The sequence below is a fragment of the Numenius arquata genome, chromosome W (genome assembly GCF_964106895.1).
Source record: "Numenius arquata chromosome W, bNumArq3.hap1.1, whole genome shotgun sequence".
Lineage (NCBI taxonomy): Eukaryota > Metazoa > Chordata > Aves > Charadriiformes > Scolopacidae > Numenius > Numenius arquata.
Genome location: NC_133615.1, coordinates 26,701,109 through 26,723,466, shown reverse-complemented (window position 1 = coordinate 26,723,466; position 22,358 = coordinate 26,701,109). Strand labels below are relative to the sequence as shown.

Below are 22,358 nucleotides of genomic sequence, written 5' to 3'. Positions count from 1 at the left end.
TATGTGTGGCATCACAATGGGCAATGGCACTCACAGCGCTTGACAGGTGAAGTTACTGATACCCTTCAAACGTTGGAATTATATGCTGTTCTTAAAGTATTTAGGAATTGGTCAACAGAGCCTATTAATGTTGTTTGTGACTCTTTGTATGTTGTTGGCATAGTGTAACGACTAGAACACGCTATCTTGAAGGAGGTGAATAATCGTCGACTTAGTCAACTTTTAACCGAGTTATGGCAACTGATAAATTGCCGTAAGCATGAGTATTTTATCGTCCACATTCGTAGCCATTCTGGCCTTCCTGGTAGTTTAGTGGAAGGTAATGAGCGTGCTGATCAATTGGTGGCCGCTGCATGGAATGGTCCGCCTCCTAATGCATTCCAGCAGGCTCGAAACTCACATATGTTTTTCCATCAGGCTCCAAAAATGTTAGTTCAACAGTTTGACATTCCATTATCAGACGCTAAAGGAATTGTTCAAGCTTGCCCTGACTGTCAAGGACAAGTGCTGGGGGTGGGCTTAGGAGTCAACCCCCGGGGCCTACGGCCATTACAGCTTTGGCAGATGGATGTTACCCATGTACCCAGTTTTGGTCATTTGAAATACGTACATGTTACAGTGGATACCTTTTCTCACGCTGTTTGGGCTACCCCTTTGTCTGGGGAAACAGCTCGACATGTAATGCTACATTTACGCAGATGTTTTGCCGCGCTAGGAGTTCCTCTTGAAATTAAAACAGATAATGGTCCTGCTTATACTTCGCAGGCCTTGCAGTGATTTATGAACCTCTGGGGAGTTAATCATGTTACCGGTATTCCTCATTCCCCCACAGGACAGGCAATTGTAGAACGCGTGCATCAAGTAATCAAACAGTTACTGTTAAAACAAAAAGGGGGAGAAGAGGAGAATTTGTCTCCTGTAGCACGAATACAGAAGGTAATATATGTGATGAATTTTTTACGGTTAGTGGGAACAGACACTGAGCCCCCTGCAGTGATTCACAGCCAAGCTTTGGGCTCGAGACATAAAGAACAGAACCATGGTATTTTGGTCCAGTATAAAGACCCTGAAACTGGAGTATGGAAAGGTCCCGCTGAACTGCGATATATTGGCCGAGGGTATGTTTGTATCATTACAGAAAGAGGTCCTCGTTGGATTCCAGCCAGATGGATCAGGCCATGGAAGGGTCTGGCTGAAGACCCGGTCGTCCAGGAGCAAGACAAAGAATAGCTAGCCAACTGCATCGTGGATCGACGTGCGATCACCTATGTTGACTGTTTGAAATGTGAACTTTGGGTGCTTTGTACTTGTGAAACATGCGGTAAACGACGATATCAGCGTGCGTGGCTGGTGGGTCGATGGTGTGATGTGTGTTTCCAAAATCAGTTTACAAGGTATTGCAGGCTGTGCATACTGCTGTTTCTGTAGGCTGATAACATGGCCTTTTGGATGTTAATCTTGTGTTTTGGCCTTCTTTATGAAGGAGTGGGAAGTATCTTTGACATTTCACCGAGACAGAATATGTGGATAACATGGGCCAACCAGACGGGCCAAGAGGCTTTTTGCCTGTCAATGGCTACGTCTTCTGATCTTTTTTGAACATGTTTGATCAGTTTTCCATATATGCGCTTAAAAGATTTTGAAGGTTATGTTAGCAATAGTAGTCTATTAAACGAGAGTTTAGTGAATGATGCTCAAGCTAATGACACTTGTTATAGCCTTTCAATTTAATCTTACCTCGGATATCATTAGTGCATTATTGACAGATGTAGATAGTGTTAGGCATGCTGTATTGCAAAATCGCGCTGCTATTGATTTTTTTTTCTGCTTTTAGTGCAAAGTCATGGCTGTGAGGAATTTGACAGTATGTGTTATATGAACCTTTCTGACCATTCGACTTCGATTCATAAGCAATGAGATCAGCTCAGAGCTAATATGCACAACTTAACCAAGGATCGCTCATGGCTTGACGAATTATTTTGAGGGATGGGGATTAACAGGATGGTTAAAAGGGATCCTAAAACAAGGGCTATTGATTCTTCTTATAGTGCTGATAATTTTGATACTTGTGCCACGTATAATATCTTATGTAAAGCGATCGATACAGAAATCTTTAGAAGAAGTTTGGGCCGCCGAACTAAAACAAAAAGGGGGAATTGTGGGAAACTTTTTGGAAAGCAACGGGCACGTTGAACTGATGAGCTTATGAACTTTGTGTAACAGAAGAGATACCGAAATACGGAAAAAGCTAGTACAGTCTGAAGGTCAACATGAAGGAGGAAATCACATGCTGATACTGAAACTGCTACTCCTCAACAGATGCTGAATGTGTATTAGTAAAAGATTGACTTGGCATAAACAGTAACAAAGTATAGATAATAAGTTACAGCTGTATTTAACCAATAATAGTTTGTGTGTATAAATTTAGAAGCCAATGAGCACAGAACACGGAGCTAACCCATGTTGTAGTAAAGTATATAATGGTTTAAGTATTTTAATTAAACGGCTTCAGCATGATCATATTGGTCTGTGTCTGACTCCCACTGCAGAATAGTATAAACATTAAACTGCTGTCTAATATCAAACTTATTCTGAACTATATTCTTTAGGATCAGAAGATGATGCAGAAAAGTTGTGCAGATCATAGAATCATAGAATATCTCAAGTTGGAAGGGACCCATAAGAATCATCAAGTCCAACTCCCTGCTCCTCGCAGGACTACCTAAAACTAAACCATATGACTAAGAGCATTGTCCAGATGCTCCTTGAACTCTGACAGACTTGGTGCCATGACCACTTCCCCGGGGAGCTGTTGCAGATGGAAGTATTTGACACAGTTATGATTTAGTAGCAAGTCAAAATTTATTAATGATATGAGATAGATCAAGAGGTTAAGTTTTAGCAGCACTTAATCATTAACCGATTTAAGGATTTAAAAGATGAGTTAACAAAATAATTGAACAGCAACTTAATTACAGATTCGAAGATGGCAAGATTCACACTAACTTACTATAAGGTATCCTAAATCAATACATATACATATAAGCATGAACATACAAACAAACAACACTTAAGAGATCGCACACACAGCTACACCTGAATTTTTAACTATTAGAACTAAAGGTCCCTTCGCAATGGGCGACTCCAATGAGCCGATGGGTGCCCCTTTTACACGTGCACAGACAAATATTGGATCTAGTAAAATATAAGAACATCCACACTTGTAAGAACTAATGTGCATATAGAGAGGTGGATGAAAAAGAGGCTAGCCTATTTAAATTAAAATTTTAAGTTAAAATTTCCCTCTTCAAGTTCAGAGTAAATACTCACAATCCATCAGCACTCCTCAGCAGGTGATAACTGGGACTCAAGGGGAGTTGACTCGCCCTGGCCTTCCAGTCCTTGAGGTGTTTGCCTGAGCGGCATCCTGACTCAGGGGAGTTACTAGCCACAGCCCGCTGCGATCCAGGAGAGCTCAAAGGGTCTCGCTAGAATCACTACTTATAGGATCCGAGACAACTGACTTTTGTCAGGTATTTTTCCACTCCGGCTCAACTTGGATGATGGAATATTCCAGTACTTTCCACCAGTTGTGCAAATCCAGAACTTGCTAGATCTGCAAGTTCTGGTATCATCTCCCTTTGGGCCATGATCCAGGTACAGATGTACTTGGTTGTCAGGAAGTGATAGTCCCAAGCAACAGGGGAAGCAGAAGCCAGGTGCGTTAAGGGAGTGCCTTAATGCTCTGGTCCTTTATCTTTTGCAATTCATGCCTGATATCTCCTAGGTTGGTATGTGGCCCAGGGATGGGGAATCACACCGAGCACCGAGTGGCCAAATGGGGTGGTGGTCGTGGGTTGCACCACCACAGGAGCCTGTTCCAGTGACCAAGCACCCTCTCAATGAAGAACTTTTAACTAATGTCCAATCTGAACATCCCCTGATGCAGCTTCATTCCATTTCCTCGTGTCGTATCACTGGTCACCAGAGAGAGATCAGCACCTTCCCCTCCACTGTCCCCCTTAAGGAAGTTGTAGACTGTGATGAGGTCACCCCTCAGCCTTCTCTTCTTCAAGCTGAACAAACCAAGTGATCTAAGCTGCTCCTCATAAGTCTCGCCCTCAAGACCTTTCACCATCTTGGTCGCCCTCCTCTGGACACACTCTAATATTTTGATGCCTTTCTTATATTGAGGCACACAAAACTACACACAGTACTCGAGGTGGGGTCACACCAGTGCAGTGTACAGTGGGACAATCACCTCCCTCGAACAGCTAGCTATGCTGTGCTTGATGCGGTCCAGGACACAGTTGGCCCTGATGGTTGCCAGGGCACACTATTGACTCATATTCAACTTGTCATCAACCCAACCCCCCAGATCTCTTTCTGTGGGGCTGCTCTCCAGCCTCTAGTCCCCCAGTTTGTATATATAACCAGGATTACCCTGTCCCCATCTATCATAATAGATGATTATAGAAAAAGCACAGGAGGAAGGAAGGAAGTGGGGAAAAAAAAAAAGTAAAACCAAGAGTAAAGAAATGTAAAGTGAAAAGATCTTGTTCAAAATAAAAACAGCCTATGGAGGAGTAAGAACTCAAAATCCTTTGCTGGATCAGAATTCAAATCTTTGTAGGGTAAAGTTCTAATGTGTGGAAAAGGAAACAGCATGACCAAGGAAAGGTTCAGTGGTTAAATATGCCTGAAATAATTTTTACTGTAACAAATTGAAGCTCTAGGAAAGACAAAACTTGGGATAGGCTTTAGCCATTCTTTGCTCTTCCAGTTTTAAAACCTTTTAACAGGCTTTTAATTAGTTTAGTAAAAATTTACTGAATCAATTTAAATAGTTTCTGAGAAATTATCCCAATAGTAGACCAAGCCAACAAATCACTTGATGAATCAGACTATTGTAGGAAAAGGTAATTCCAGGATAACTTAAGGATAAGGAAGAAAAGACATTTGACTCTAGAATTCAAAGCCATCCATATATTTGATACTAAAACAGGGATAGGAATCTGGAATTTCCTATCTGATGTATAGGAAAATCACTAATGTTTTGGGAAAGGACCTATTTTGGCGATACTAAATTTAATTATGGATTAAGGGGGGGGTATGGGGGGAAGGTTTGTGTCTTTTTTTGTCCAAGTTTGAGAACAATCTGATTCCCAGCTATGGAATGCTGGTAATTCTATTTTTAAAGTAGTAAAAGGTTGTTATTTGAGATATTAAGTTTTACTCTGAAGCTGATGCTGAACAAGTAACCTAGAAGCAAAAAGGCAATGTTATGATCTCTCTTCACATGGGTTCAGAAGCTGTATATAACTTTTCTCCCTCTCTTTTTAAGATGAAAGTCATACAGGTTATGGCACGGCTTTGTTACTTCATACAATATCATTGTGCATTATATTATATGCAAGTAATAGTGTAAGTATATGTAGGACATCTACACTTTAATATTGTAAAAGTCATAATAACATTTTTAATGTATTTACTTGGAACTTCAGAGTACTGAAGTCAGCTGACTATACCCGAAAAAAAAATTAAAAATTCCATATGATAGTTTAAAGAACTATTTGTCACTGCCTCTTTTTAAGATTTAAAATACCACCCCTAGCGCGCAAGCGCGCCGAAGGCGAACCCACGTCTTGGGAGACAGCTCCCCCTTTCTAGTAACTTCCCCGGTTCAGGGCGTCATCAGTGCGCGCCGTGGGTGGGCTGGGTTGTTTCCGTCCGCCGCTTTGGGAGCGAGGCCGCAGTGTTGAGGACTTGCCTGGAACTGTGCGGTTGGAGCGACTCAGGCCCCACTCGTCATGTCAGAGAGCTCAGAAAGCTCTGCGGGGGCCCACAGCTCTTCTGAGTCCTCCGCTGCTGCCCAGCCGCGGATCATCAAAATCACGGTGAAGACTCCTAAGGAGAAAGAAGAGTTTGCTGTGCCTGAGACCAGCAGCATCCAGCAGGTGAGGGGTTGGGGGCGCAGCTAGGGAAAAGAGCTGTGCCCTGTGGCTTCCGCCTCCCACACTGGAGGGTGAGGGCCCTTCGCGATGACAAAGCAGTTTCTGCTTGTCCGAGCTGTTCTCGGCTGTGCTGGGCGAGTATCGGGGCTGGCCCGGCCTTGTGGAGGGCTGCTGCTAACTGAGGCTATCGGGAGCGGTGAAGAAACCTTCTGCGTCGTCTCCTCCACGGCTCCTCCCTGTTGCGATGCTGAGAGCAGGCCTGGGAGGTGGATGTAGCTCGTTTCATAATTCTGACTTGCCCTGCTGAGCTGACTCAGTCTGGCAGTAGGAGGCTCGCTGGCTAACTAGTACAACTGCATAAAACATATGCAATCACCTACGTGGCAGTGCCAATAATTATCTTGATGTAAAATTGGCTTTAGAAACCGTGAGTAGGCTATGGCAAAGATCTCTTAATTTTAGAAAAGCCATGTCTTTAGACTGTATAAAACTTTCACTACAAATAAAGCACAGCTTCTGCTGTGCTTCAGTGTACTAGTGTCTGATAACTCTGAATTGTTAGGGTATTTTTTCTAAGTTTTTATGGAAGTTAGTATCTCATTGTGCTTTTGGTCCAAGAGAAACAGTGGCACCTACTGAATCATTAACACTATTTCCTGCAGCACTTCAGTATTTTGGAGGCCTTCCATGTGCGTATTTACCAGCACCGAATTTGTTTAGATTAGGAGGCTACAAGTCATAGGAAAGGTGTGGTCAAAGCATAAGGCGTATATTTATAAAGCCAGTCTCTCTTACTTGTGAAGGATGTAGGTATTGCTGTGCTAAAATACTTGAAAAAGTGAAGTTCCCTGAAGGAGATTCAGAGTGTACTTAATTTTCTATAAAATTTCCCTGAAATTCAATGTATGCATGTTATTTTTTTGTGCAGTTGGTAACTGCAAACCTCACCAAAAAAATGGTTACGTATGTAAGAGTGCAAGTGATGTATAGAAATGGAGCTTTAAATCATTAGTTGCTGATGAATCAGAAGACACATGTTTTCAGAGGGGAAATGCAAAACTGTGAGTTAAAAAGCTCTGAGTGATCTTCTAGCCAGGGTGCTGGCTCTATATATTTTACAGACTCTTGCGCCACCTAATTGTAAATTTCTTTGTAGTTGCATTTTGATTTTTATAAAACAGGTCGGTCACATTTATTGATTGCAATAATATTGGGGACTTCAGAAATTATAAACAAACACATTTAAGATGTGATTTTGTAATATATCTAACTTTAACGACATGACTTCAAATGTGAGTCCCAATGGGAATATCAGGTTTTTCTAGTAGATGGTTGTCTTAAAAACTGAAATAGTTATACAAGCTAACAAAGCCATAATTTTTTAGTGGAAACAATCATAAAAATTTAAGTGATTAATAGAACATATTGCTTTAAGGTGTCTTCATCGTCTATAGATATCTTAAACTTTAAATATTGTTTTGGTATCCCTTTGAGCTGATATTAACAGATTAGATTTGCTGTTGAATCTTCCTGTGAAGTAAGACTGCTGCTGCCCCTGTGGGTCTGCCATTTGCTTTGATTCCTGGGCAAAGTTATGGCTAGCAGAAAAAAATAAGCAAGACTGTAGTGTGACTAGTATTGGCTGTTTTTTCTTAAACTGTCAAAATAAGTTGTTGTTAATAATAAGCATATAGCATAATAACAATATATTAGCACAATGGTTATTATCAATATTATATCAATTATTAATGTTATTCATTTATTAGTATAATATTAATAATTTTATTAACATGCTAGTAATAATTTAATAATAACTGTTAGCATAATGGTTATTAATAGATCAGCAAGTGGGTTATTCTGTTGGTATAGGCAAGCTGGCAATGTCTACCCTATTAGGGGGGGAAGGCCTAAACTCGTATAACTGAATAGCTTTTATTTTTCTGTGTGTTCCTGTAGCTAATATTACGACTTAGTGACTTGCTCTCGTTTGTAGTCACTTCAGAATACAGCTAAACCAAAACTCTAAGACTTTTAGATAAATATTTTGGGTTATTTGGGAAAAATTTAGGGCTATACAAAGTGTATTTTATGTTGCTCCATTGATGTAAGTTTGCAACCGTTCAAAGCTGAGGAAGATTTGCCTATGTTAGAAACATAAAGCCTATGTTCAGTAACATAGACTTTGTTATTGCTGATCCTATCTTGTGCCTCTAAGAACAGGCAGTATGTAGGTTAGAATGGAAAATAACCCTCAAGTACCAAACTGTCCTGGGAGGTCAGTTGATTGTAAGCGTCACTCCATCTGTCTTTATTTTCCACAGAACTTATTTGATTATGTTGAGCACAGCTTGGCTCAGTATTAGGACAAAGAGCAAATATTTGCTTTCTTGACTTGGTATGATACTGAGCTTGCAGGCCCATACGTTGCTCTATACAAAGACTTCTATTTATGGTAGGTAAAGATGAATACCTATAAGCCTGCTGATTTAAAATCCCACTACAAAGGAGACTCAGCTCAGCTGTCTTTCATTTTTTTCCTTTGTTTTATTTTGTGGGTTCTGTGCGCTTGACTTAACAGTGTGTTTTGGTAAAATTTATATACACAGAGAGGGTGAGCAGTCATGTTATGGGCTACTTGTGCATTGCTGTCCTTCTTAGTGAATGACTTGAATTATTTGAGTGATGAGGTGTTGAAACCGGTTCCATTAAAAGCAATTTTACCTTCTTCATTTAGTCTGTTGTGGTGGATTGAGCCTGGCTGGACACCAGGGGCCCACCAAAGCCTCTCTATCACTTCCCCTCCTCAACTGGACAGGGGAAGAGAGAAAATATAACGAAAAGCTAGCAGGTCAAGAGAAGGACAGAGAGATCACTCAGCAATTACCGTCATGGGCAAAACAGACTAGACTTGGGAAAAATTAAATTAATTTATTACCAATCAAATCAGAGTAGGATAATGAGAAATAAAAACCTAAATCTTAAAACACCTTCCCCCCACCCTTCCCTTCTTCCTGGGCTCAACTTCACTCCCAGTTTTCTCTATCTCCTCACCCCAAGTAGTGCAGGGGGATGGGGAATGGGGGTTGTGGTCAGTTCATCACACATCTCTTCCTCCTCATGCTCTTCCCCTGCTTCAGCATGGGGTCCCATCCACAGGAGACAGTCCTCCATGAACTTTTCCAACATGGGTCCTTCCCACTGACTGCAGTTCTACATGAACTGCTCCAGCATGGGCCCACTGAATAGAGTGTGGTCCTTCAGAAACAGACTGCTCCAGCATGGGTTCCCCATGGGGCCACAGGTTCTGCCAGGAGCCTGCTCCAGCATGGGATCTCCACAGGGTCACAGCCTCCTTCGGGCTCATCCACCTGCTCTGGTGTGGGGTCCTCCACAGGCTACAGGTGGATATCTGCTCCACTGTTGACCTCCATGGACTGCAGGGGGACAACCTGTGTCACCATGGCCCTCTCCACAGGTTGCAGGGGAATCTCTGCTCTGGCACATGGAGCACCTCCTCCCCCTCCTTCTTCAATGACCTTGGCATCTGCGGAATTGTTTCTCTCGCATATTCTCACTCCTCTCGCGGCTGCTGTTGCGCAGCGGTTTTTACCCTTTCTTAAACAGGTTATCACAGAGGCGCTACCACTATTGCTGCTTGGCTCAGCTTTGGCCAGCGGCATGTCCATCTTGGAGTAGGCTGGCATTGGCTCTATCAGACACGGGGACAGCTTCTGACATCATCTCACAGAAGCCCCCCCCAGCTACCAAAAGCTTGCCATGCAAACCCAATACAGTAGGTTATCTCAAAGCATATGGAGGAAATGAAAACTATCAGAAGCAGTCAACACGGATTCACCAAGGGGAAATCATGTCTGACTAATCTGATAGCCTTCTACAATGGCATGACTGAATGGATAGATGAGGGGAGGGCGGTGGATATTGTCTACCTTGAGCAAGGCTTTTGACACCGTGTCCCATAGCATCCTCATAGGTAAGCTTAGAAAGTGTGGGTTAGATGAATGGACAGTAGGGTAGATTGAAAACTGGCTGAAAGACAGAGCTCAGAGGGTTGTTATTAGGGGCATAGAATGTAGTTGGAGGTCTGTAACAAATGGTGTTCCCCAGGGGTCAGTACTGGGTCCGGTCCTCTTCAATGTATTCCTCAATGACCTGGATGAAGGGATAGAGTGTACCCCCAGCAAGTTTGCTGATGACACAAAACTGGGAGGGGTGGCTGACACACCAGAAGGCTGTGCCACCATACTGCGAGACCTGGGCAGGCTGGAGAGTTGGGCAGAGAGGAACCTGATGAAGTTCAACAAGGGCAAGTGTAGGGTGCTGCACCTGGGGAGGAATAACCCCATGCACCAGTACAGGTTGGGGGCTGACCTGCTGGAGAGCACCTCTGAGGAAAAAGACCTGGGAGTCCTGGTGGGCAGCAGGATGACCATGAGGCAGTAATGTGCCCTTGTGGCCAAGAAGGCCAATGGCATCCTGGGGTGCATCAGGAAGAGTGTGACCAGCAGGTCGAGGGAGGTTATCCTGCCCCTCTACTCTGCCCTGGTGAGGCCCCACCTGGAGTACTGTGTCCAGTTCTGGGCTCCCCAGTTCAAGAAGGACAGGGAACTGCTGGAGAGGGTACAGCAGAAGACTACAAAGATGATTAGGGGCCTAGAACATCTCTGTTATGAGGAAAGGCTGAGGGACTTGGGTCTTTTTAGTCTGGAGAAGACAAGACTGAGGGGGGATCTAATCAATGCCTATAAATACTTAAAGGGTGGGTGTCAAGCAGATGGGGCCAGTCTTTTTTCAGTGGTGCCCAGGGACAGGACAAGAGGAAATGGGCACAAACTTAAACATAAGGAGTTCCATCTAAACATGAGGAGGAACTTCTTTACTTTGAGGGTGGCAGAGCACTAGAACAGGCTGCCCGGAGAGGTGGTGGAGTCTCTATCACTGGAGACATTCAAAACCCGCCTGGACACGTTCCTGTGCAACCTGCTCTAGGTGGACCTGCTTTGGCAGGGGGGTTGGACTAGATGATCTCCAGAGGTCCCTTCCAACCCCATATCATTCTGTGATTGTGTGATTCTGTTATCAAAACACAGCTCTGCTGCAAGAATCACTATTTACACATAATCCTTTTTATATCCCTTTCCAATCCAAGAGAGTTGTTTGGATCAGACTTGTTCTGTTTCCATCCGTGGTTTGTGAAGTGCTTTTACGGAGAAAGGAAGTATTGCGAATCCGTCCTCCAAAGTCAAAGTATAGAGGACTGGAGTGGTTTGCTTAACTGGCTAGAACATGAGTCTTCTTTCCACTAGATAGCACTATCTCGGTTTTCTATTCTGGACTACGCTTTGTAAACTCATCAAGAATTTGAATTTGTTTCTTGAAATAACTTTTTTTTAAAGATTTGGTTTGATTGCAAAGGTTTGAGGAAACAATTTGGTTGCGTGATTAGCATGCATAGTTGGCAAGGGCTGACTTCTAAGCACAGGAAGATAGTAACTGACAAGTCATGAAAGACTGAAAAGGCTTTGGGTGAGCTTTCTAGCTGTGCTTCATCTGTTGTAAACCATAGGTGGTGTCAAAAGTCCTATGCTGTGTTCAAAACAGTTTGGGAAGAGTCAGCAATTTTGTTGCTTTTTTTTATTGTCATCTAGATAATATTTTCAAAGCAGTCATAGTTTTAGGAGCCTGTTTTACATTGGTTTTCAGTGGGAGTTAGGTGTTTAATTCCTTTAGGTCTGTTAATGTAATTTATTTTTTTTTAAATGTGTCTTATATTAAACCAAGGTTGAGAGGAATTGGGAAAGTATCCTCTTATTTTTGTTTTCTTTCACAGCATTTTGTCATGTGAATGGGCATTAATGCTACTATAGTTGCTGGTTTTGATGGCATACTTTGAGTCAGCAAAAAGCTATTGAATCATTACATGATGGTAAAATATTAAAAGATGACAATTTTGGTTTTAAGATTTTTCTACTTTACCTAGGATAACTACTATTTTTTTTTTTTTTTAAATGGGACCTTCCTGTGCCAACTTATCAGATGTTAATAAGTTAACATTATCTAACTGGAAGGCATGTCCTATGAGGAGCGGCTAAGGACTCTGGATTTGTCTAGTTTGGAGAAAAGGAGGCTGAGGGCTGACCTCATTGCTCTCTACAGCTTCCTGGGGGGGGAAATGGAGAGGGAGGTGCTGATCTCTTCTCCCTGGTATCCAGGAGAGGTTCAGACTTGATGTTAGGAAACAGTGGTCAAACACTGGAACAGGCTTCCTAGAGAGGTGGTCGATGCCCCATGCCTGTCAGTGTTTAAGAGGCATTTGGACAATGCCCTTAATAGCATGCTTTAACTTTTGGTCCACCCTGAAGTTTTCAGGCAGTTGGTCTAGATGATTTGTTGTAGGTCCCTTCCAACTGAACTTTTCTATTCTAATGTTTAAAGTATGGATCTGCTCTGCAAAGTGACTGTACAGAAGTGTCTCCTTTTTAGTCAGCTGTTCTACTTCATGTGCACACAAACATATTGGCTTTGTTCAGTGACAAAAATTTTTACTAAAATTAGCTCAGCTACGAGTGCAAGTTGGATTCTCCTTGCTTCCCCCTCAAACTGTGAATCAACAGACTGCATCACCTATGCATGTCAAAAACCTTCAGAGGCAATCAAGTTGAGCAGGTGTAGTAAGTTCTAGCTTGACTTGTGGAGCTTGTCCTCTTCTGCTACTGTGGAACAAAAGAGCAGAGTTCTGTTGTTAAGAGTATTGGGATTGGGTTTTAAGATCATGTGAATTTGAGGAATATTTGGTATGGAAATTTTTGAGTGTGTAAACAAGAAGTGGTAGAGTGCCACTAAAACATTCTCAGGGTAAAAAAACCTATACTGTTCCTGTCCTTAAAAAAAAAACAAACAAAACAAAAAAAAAACAACACCAAAACCAACAACAAACACACCACCACCACCTCTCCCCCCCCCCCAAAAAAAAAAAAAGAGGGGAGTTGTTAATAGAAAGTAGTTAACTTGAGGTGAAATGGTAATGCAGGCAAAGCACTTCAAGACTAGCTTCAGATCTGCTCTAATTCATGTCAAATTGACACGTTTTTATGCTTTTAGGAGCATATGCTTTTAGGACCTTGAATTAATTCACTTCAGTTAATGCTTTTTTTTTTCTTTCTTGGGGAAACTAGGCCTCTGTCCATCTACATGATAATTGTGTATTTCTGTCTTAATGCTCCCATGTTTTCTTCTCACTGATGCCCCTATTATGTCAAAAATTGATATCACTTTTTACATTATTGCTATTGTATTCAGTTACTAGAGCAGTACAATCAACTAGTTTCTGTGAACATGTTAGGTACTAGGTATGGAGAAACATTACTTTTCTACAATTTCAAGCCCTTTTTTATGTTTGGCTAAAACTGAACACGTTTGTGACATTGTAATGGCTAGTACTGTTGCAATGAAGTCAAGCTTGAATTTTTGAACAGTAAAACAAATTGGCTGAAACCATTGTTTGTAGTATCTACATATTAATAAAAAGGGAAGAGTTAGTGCAGTAGGAGAATTTTATGGAAATGTTCATCATTCCCAGCTAGCTGGCAAGACTTTGAACTTTACCTGCTTCTGGTTTCCCGAAGTGCCAAACTATTATAAAGCATTGTTGTGGTTTCAGCCAAATTTACCAAAACCAGACTGACAAATGCACGCGCACACACACACACACACACACACACACACCCCCAAAAGAGAGGAGAGGAAGAGAAGGAGATTTACAAGTTTAGAATGAGCTAAACTACTTTAATGAAGAATTAATATTAAAATAAAAATAAAGAAGAAAATAATGAAATAGATACAATATATACAAAACCGTATCAAGCTCCCAGGATGACAGTCACGTCACCGGCAGGCACTGGGGAAGTCCCAGACTGGACTCAGCGACGGATGGAAACTAGGTTCCAGCTCTAGAGTCAGGAACACACGGATCGGGATCAAAGGCAGATGAACAGACAGAGTCCTCTTTGGATGTCGGCCATTGAAGAAAGAGAGTTGACCCTTTGATCCCTCAGCCTTTATACTGAGCATGGGGCAGATGGGATGGAATACCCCAGTTGGTCAGTTTTGGGTCACCCGTCCTGTCCACTCCTCCCCACAGATGTGACCCCTTTACGCAAGGGCCTCTCTGCATACCATTCCTTGGCATAAAGTACAAACATTGGTCTTATCACTCTGAGAACGAGCAGTTTTCTCCACAATATGCCATTAATTTCAGACAGTTAGAAGAGGCCTAGCTAAAATGTAAAATTACTAAACAGAAAGTTGGTTCTGTTTTACTTCAAACTGGGACAAGCATTATCTCTAGTTTACTGATAGCATTATCTAGTTCAGTTGCACAAACTGAAGATTTAACTACTCCAAAGTTTCTTGTCTTACAACTGCCTTAATATGTATGAATTCCCATTGTTGTCTCCTTTCCCTTCCTTCATTTGCTGTCAGTTGCATACGTTAAATTTGAGACACTGAGATGATGCGTACTGGATTGCCACTTAAAGTTCCGTTTAGAGTAAAGAAAATTGAACTAGTTGTCCTCCCTGCTCGTATAGAGGTGACATCCAGAATGAGCTGTTCCGTCACCTTTCCAGAGATGGAGGTGAGGCTGACTGGCCTGTAGTTTCCTGGATCCTCCTTCTTGCCCTTTTTGAAGACTGGCGTGACATTGGCTTTCCTCCAGTCCTTATGTTCTCCAGGACCTTTCAAAGATGATGGAGAGTGGCTTTGCAACATCTGCCAGCTCCCTCAGCACTCATGGGTACATCCCATTGGTGCCCATGGATTTGTGGGTGTCGAATTTGCTTAAATGATCTCTAACCCAGTCTTCCTCAACCAAGGGATAGTCTTCCTTACTCCAGGCTCTCTCTCCTACCTCCAGGGTCTGGGGTTCCTGAGGGTCAACCTTAGCAGTAAAGACTGCAGTAAAGAAGCAAAGGTGGCATTCAGTAACTCCACCTTCTCTGCATCCTCTGTCACCAGGGCACCCACCTCATTCAGCAGCAGGTCCACATTTTCCCTAGTCTTCCTTTTGCTACTGATGTACTTGAAGAAGCCCTTCTTATTGTTCTTGACATCCCTTGTGAGATTTAGTTCCAAGTGGGCCTTAGCCTTCTTTGTTGCATCCCTGCATACTCTGACAGCACTCCTATACTTCTCCCAAGTGGCTGGTCCCTTTTTCCACATGCAGATCTCCTGCCTCCTTTGATTGATTTCTTACTCATAGGGATGCGCTGATCTTGAGCTTGGAGGAAGTGGTGCTTGAATATTAGCCAGCTCTCCTGGATCCCCCTACCCTCCAAACCTATGGGATTCCTCCAAGTAGGTCTTTGAAGAGGCCAAAGTCAGCTCTCCTGAAGTCCAGGGTTGTAATTCTACTTTTTGCCCTGCTTCTTCCACGCAGGATCCTGAACACCACCATCTCATGGTCACTGCAGCCAAGGCTACCCCCAACCTTCACATCCCCAACCAGACCTTCTTTGTTTGTCAGCAAAAGGTCCAGCAGAGCACCTCTCCTCATTGGCTCTTCCACCACCTGTGTCAAGAAGTTATCACCAATGCTCTGCAGAAACCTCCTGGACTGTGTGTGCCTGGTTGTGTTGTCTTTCCAGCAAATGTCAGGGGTGCTTGAAGTCCCCCATGAGAACCAGGGCCTGTGATCATGGGGCTATTTCCAACTGTCTGTAGAAGGCCTCATCGACTTCCTGATCTGGTGGTCTGTAGTAAACACCCACAACAGTGTCTCCCATATTAGCCTGATCCTTAATTCTTACCCACAAGCTCTCAACACGTTCTTCATCCACCCCTAGGCAGAGCTTGCTACGTTCCAGTTGCTCTCTCACATAGAGAGCAACTCCACCACCATGCCCCGCTGGCCTGTCTTTCCTAAAAAGTAGGTAGCCATCCATGACAGCATTCCAGTCATGCGAGCTATCCCACCATGTCTCTGTAATTGCAATGAGATCATGGCCCTGCGACCACACACAGATCTCTAGTTCTTCCTGTTTATTCCCCATGCTGTGTGCATTGGTGTACAGGCATTTCAGAGAGGCAGTCGAGCGTGAGGGTTTTCCTGGAGGGGAGCAAGAGGATCCACTATAGCCATATACATCCTTGAGGTGGTTGGCCTTCTGGATCTCATCTTGGGAATCAGCTAAGGAACATTTGTCACTGCTCTGGTTGTCCTGGCTTATTCCCAGGTTGGATGCGATGGCATGAGCATTGCTGTTTTGGACACCCCCCACCTTTCCCCCCCGAGTCCTTCAGTTTAAAGGCCGCCTCACCAAGTTGGCCAGCCTGCTGCTAAAAATTCCCTTGCCTCTTCTAGACAGGTGGATTCCATCCCTCTCTAACAGGTTATATTCATCAAAGAACATCCCATTGTCATAAAAGTGACACTTAAATGCACTGGAGCACCTAATTCCCAAACTCTTTGTTGCCAATAAGAGTGATGGAGTCCTATTAAAGCTACACAGACAAGACCTGTGGGAATAAGAATGCAATTGCTAGTCATAACTCTTGTCCTTTCACTGTTTGAATTTAAAGAAGCTTTTTTTTTTTTCCATTCACTATAGGGTAATGGTCTTGCAGTTTATTTATGGTTAACTGTGAGAGATGAAGAATAATGAAGAGGAATCTTTGCCTGCAGAGGATGGTAAAAAGTCCTCTTCCACCCCCAACTTTATTTTGTAATACAACTAGTAGTGATTTGTGTCAAACTTCAGCTTGGGCTTTTCCAGTACTGGCAGAGATAGGGTGATGCTGAAGACTGAATTGTATTAATCTTTTGAAATTTTCTTTTTTTAGAAGCAGCGTATTAGATACAATTTAAACAAAAACCCCCATACTTGTATTGAAAATGGTTTTCAGAATTCTTTTGGACAGATACGTAAATGATTCTCTAACCTCTACCTCAGAAAAAAGTGAAGTGTGCTATAGATCATAGAATCATAAAATGGTTTGGGTTGGAAGGGACCTTAAAGATCATCTAGTCCAACCCCCCTGCTGCGGGCAAGGAAATCTTTGACTAGACCAGGTTGCTTAAAGCTCTATCCAACCTGGCCTTGAACACTTCCAGGGATGGGGCATCCACAACTTCCCTGGGCAACCTGTTCCAGTGCCTCACCACCCTCACAGTAAAGACTTTCTTCCTAATATCTAATCTAAATCTCCCCTCTTTCAATTTAAAACCATTACCCCTCATCCTATCACTACACTCCCTGACAAAGAGTCCCTCCCCATCTCTCCAGTAGGCCCCCTTCAGGTACTGGAAGGCTGCTATGAGGTCTCCCCGGAGCCTTCTCTTCTCCAGGCTGAACAACCCCCCACTCTCTCAGCCTGTCTTCCTAGGAGAGGTGCTCCAGTCCTCTGATCATCTTTGTGGCCCTCCTCTGGACTTGCTCAGAGTCTGTGTACTCTTTACATTGGGAGCTCCAAAGCTGGACGCAGTACTCCAGGTGTGGGGTCTCACAAGAGCAGAGTAGAGGGGTAGAATCACCTCCCTCAACCTGCTGGCCACGTTGCTTTTGATCCAGCCCAGGATGCAGTTGGCTTTCTGGGCTGCAAGCGCGCACTGCCAGCTCATGTTGAGCTTCTCATCCACCAACACCCCCAAGTCCTTCTCCTCGGGGCTGTTCTCAATCCATTCTCTTCCCAACCTGTATTTGTGCCTGGGATTGCTGTGACCCAGGTGCAGGGCCTTGCACTTGGCCTGGTTGAACTTCATGAGGTTCGCATGGGCCCACCTCTCAAACCTGTCCAGGTCCCTCTGGATGGCATCCCTTCCCTCCAGCGTGTCAACCGCGCCACACAGCTTGGTGTTGTCGGCAAACTTGCTGAGGGTGCACTCAATCCCACTGTCTGTGCAGTTCCTTCTTGCCTTTTAGTTTGACCAGCAGGTCCCGACTCAGTCATGCTGGTCTCTTCCCTTTCTTGCTTGATTTCTTACACCTGGGGATCAAGAGGTCTTGTGCTCTACGGAAAGCATCCTAGCATAAGCTAGCTCTGTTATGACAAGGGAGCTGATCTCAAGCAATGCTAAACAACATCTAGTTTAAAGCCCTGTCGATCAACCCCGAAATCTCTTGGGCAAAGACCCTCTTCCCCCTTTGAGGGGGGAATACCTACAGGTATATATACCCCCAATACCTACAGGAGAGATGGGGAGGGACTCTTTATGAGGGAGTGTAGCGATAGGACAAGGGGTAATGGTTTTAAACTGAAAGAGGGGTACTGGAAGGCTGCTATGACTCCAGCCATTCTTTTCCCAACCTGTATTTGTCCTTGGGATTGCCATGTCCCAGGTGGAGGACCTTGCACTTGGCCTTGATGAACTTCATGAGGTTTGTTTGGGCCCACCTCTCAATCCTGTCCAGGTTCCCTCCAGCCATGTCTCCATCCCTTCCCTCCAGCATGTTGACCGTGCCACACAGCTTGGTGTCATCTGCAAACTTGCTGAGGGTGCACTCTATCCCACTGTCCATGTCGCTGACAAAGATGTTAAACAGCGCCGGTCCCAGTACTGACCCCTGAGGAATGCCACCTGTAACTGGTCTCCGCTTGGACATTGGTTTTATGTTGCAATGGAACGTTTATTTGTACTGTTTTTGGCTGGGATACTGTTAAATTTCTTCATAGTAGCTAGTATGGGGGCTATGTTTTGGATTTGTGATGAAAGGTATTGATAACACAGGTTTTTTAGTGGTTGCTGAGCAGTGCTTACACAGAGTTAAGGCCTTTGCTGCTGCTCATGTTGCCCCCACAGTGAGTAAGCTGTAGGTGCATAAGAAGTTGGGAGGGGACACAGCTGGGACAGATGACCCCAACTGACCAGATATCTCATACCATATGATGTCACGTGTGGCAATAAAGGCTGTGGGGAGGAAGGGGGGGATGTTTGGAGTTATGGCGTTTGTTTTCTTAAGTTAACTGTTACATGTGATGGAGCCCTCTTTTTCTGTAGGTGGCCCTAAACACCTGCTTGCCTATGGGAAGTAGTGAATTAATTCTTTGTTTTGCTTTGCTTATGTGCACAGCTTTTGCTTTACCTATTAAACTGTCTTTATCTCAACCCACAAGTTGTCTCACTTTTACTGTTCCGATTCTCTCTCCCATCCCACTGTGGGGGAGGTGAGCGAGCAGCTGTGTGGTGCTTAGATGCTGGTTGGGGTTAAATCATGACAGTATTCTTAAGAATAGTTAACCAGAAAAATGCAGAGTGGGAAGCAACTGCCTACATAATTCCTCTGCAGAAAAGGGTCTAGAGGTTATAGCCGTTAAATGAGTCAACACTGTTAAACTGATATTTTCCCATATTTTCTAACTTATAAATGGGAATATAGCTTGCAAGATGTGGAATTTATTCTTTTGTTCTAAGTGTGGATAAGAATTCTGTCCTGGTTTGAGGTAAAACAGAACCAATTTTCTGTTCAGTAATTTTACTTTTCAGCTTGTCCTCTTCTAAGTAACCGAACTCTCTGAAATTAACAGTGTGTTTTTCAGATGCTGTCTGCTTCCAGAGTGATAAGACCTGATTGTTTATAATTTATGCCAAGAATGGTATGCAGAGAAGCTCCTGCTTATACTTATTGCTATAACAACCAAGGTCAGCTAACTTTGTTATTTGCCCCATTGGAGGGTTGGAAGTGGAAAAGCATAGAGGGGTTGCACCTGTGGGGAGCAGCAGACAGGACAGGTGACCTAAAACTGACCAACGGGGGTATTCCATCCCATCTGCCTCATGCTCAGTATAAAAGCTGAGGGATCAAAGGGTCAGCCCTCTTTCTTCAATGGCTGGTGTCTGAGGAGGACTCTGTTCATCTGCATTTGATCCTGATCTGTGCGTTCTGGAATCCACATCCAGAATTAGTTCCCATCCATTGCTTAGTCCAGTCTGGGACTCCCCCAGTGCCTGCCGGTGATGTGATCATCATCCTGGGAGCTTGATACGGTTTTGTATATCTTTGTATATATTTCATTATTTTCTTTTTTTTATTAATATTTTCATCAAAGTAGTTTAGTTCCTTCTAAACTCATAAGTCTCTTTCTCTCTCGTCCTTCTCTGAAGGGGAGAGAAGTAAAAGAGAGCATCTGTTGTTTGCTTTAGTGTCCAGTCCGACCTGAACCATGACAAATTCATATGGAATATCGTAGCCAGTTTTGGGCCCTACACTTGCAGAAAGTGGTTGGATTTGAAAATCCAGAGTGGTGTGAATGATTAGATTAGAAAACACAACCCTCAAGGAAAGATTAGCTGTATTGCAACCCTTTATTCTGAAGAGAACAACAATCTGTTTGCCATGTCCGTGATGGACAGGACAATGAAAAATAGGCTAGTGAAGCACTGAAACAGGTTTCTTGGAAGAAAGCTATGGAGTCTCTATCACTGAGGACCTCTGGGAACAGGATGGATAAATATGTCTGTATTGGGCTTGTGTGGCAAGGTTTTGGTAGCTGGGGGGAGCTGTGGGGGTGGCTTCTGTGAGAAGATGTAAGAAGCTTCCCCTGTGTCTGATAGAGCCAATGCCAGCCAACTCCAAGATGGACATGCCACTGGCCAAAGCTGAGCCAAGCAGCAATAGTGGTAGTGCCTCTGTGATAACCTATTTAAGAAAGGGTAAAAACCGCTGCGCAACAGCAGCCAGAAGAGAGAGGAGTGAGAATATGTGAGGGATAACTGCAGACACCAAGGTCAGTGAAGAGGGAGGAGGAAGAGGTGCTCCAGGCACCGGAGCAGAGATTCCCCTGCAGCTTGTTGAGAAGACCATGGTGAGGCAGATTGTCCCCTGGCAACCCATGGAGGTTATTGGTGGAGCAGATATCCACCCTGCGTTCCGTGGAGGACCCCACACCAGAGCAGGTGGATGTTCCCTGAAGGAAGCTATGACTCCATGGAGAGCCCCTGCTGGAGCAGGTTTTCTGGCAGGACCTGTGGCCCCTGCATAGGACCTATGCTGGAGTCAGTATGTTTCTGAAGGACTGCACCCTGTGGAAAGGATCCATGCTGGAGCAGTTAATGAACTGCAGCCCGTGGGAAGGACTCAATTTGGAGAAGTTTGTGAAGGACTGTCTCCTGTGGGTGGGACCCCATGCTGGAGCAGGGGAAGAGTGTGAGGAGGAAGTAGCAGCAGAGATATGTTATGAACTGACCACAACCCCCATTCTCTGTCCCCCTGTGCCACTCAGGAGGGAGGAGGTAGAGAAAACTGGGAGGGAAGTTGAGCCCAGGAAGAAGGGAAGGACGGGGGGGAAGGTGTTTTTAAGATTTGTTCTTATTTCTCATTATCCTATTCTGACTTCTGATTGGTAATAAATTTAATTAATTAGCCCAAGTTGAGTATTTTTTGCCTGTGGTGGTAATTGCTGAGCAATCTCCATGTCCTTATCTTGACTCATGAACCTTTTGTCATATTTTCTCTCTTCCCCGTTCAGTTGAGGAGGAGTGATAGAGCAGCTTGGTGGGTACCTGGTGGCTAGCCAAGGTCAACCCATTACAATGTCTGAATAATTTAGGTAAGTAATCCACTTCAGGCAGGAACAGATTAAATGACTTCCTAGAATGCTTGCAAGTCTAAATAATAGCAGTATAAAGGTTGACTCAAAAGATGTTTCTCTAAGAAATGAAACCAATTCTGTGTGAGCAGACTTCTAACTGACCAAATGCTGCCTGCTACCCAGGCATAGAGATTTCTTTCCTCTGTTGTCTCAGGCTTATTTTTTTGGGATCTGTTTTATCTCTTCCTATACTATAAACCTTTTCAATTAGGAACTCGCCTTCAGAGAACAATACAGTGGGGTTTTCCTTTTTTTAGCACTGCCTCTTATAATTATTTAATAATAAGTCATTGCAAGATTAGTATTTGGGGTTTTTGTATGACAGTTCACTAAGATGTTTGGAATAGGAGTCTTTTAAAAATCAAGTTGACCATACTACTTGAAAAATGTTAAATATTGTGAACTTCTGGAGGGCTAACTGCCTAAGATCCTTTCAGAAACATTTAGTCCCCTGACTAGTCATGTTGAATAAATTGATTTGATTTTCTTATATTTGTCTTTTTACATTTTGTGAACTAATTGCTTTTTCTGCAAGGGTATTTTTTTCTACAGAATAATGAATCTCAGTCAGAAGTCAGTCAAAGCATAACATGGTTGTTCTTGGTTAAGAAAGCAGAAAGAAATATAATTGCTTTTCCAGGTTCAGTTGTTTTAATGAAGGTATGATTTCAGAGTCAGCTGAAATATGTAGCTATTCACCATGCCCTGGGCTGGAAGCACATTTCATGTAGCTGTCACGGGTTGGATGAGAGAGCAGAGCCACCTAAGAAATAATTTTTGACTGTATGGAAAGGATTTCCA

General features: G+C 43.4%; 1 protein-coding gene across 1 annotated transcript in view; it reads left to right on the top strand.

Moving 5' to 3' along the window:
* The first annotated feature begins 5,740 nt into the window (after window positions 1-5,740).
* Window positions 5,741-22,358, top strand: part of LOC141476559 (ubiquilin-1-like) — a 37,903-nt gene continuing 21,285 nt past the window's right edge. The window contains exon 1 of the mRNA XM_074165250.1: window positions 5,741-5,957. Coding sequence (XP_074021351.1) covers window positions 5,811-5,957 — 147 coding nt within the window. The 5' untranslated portion in view covers window positions 5,741-5,810. The remainder of the gene's footprint in view (window positions 5,958-22,358) is intronic.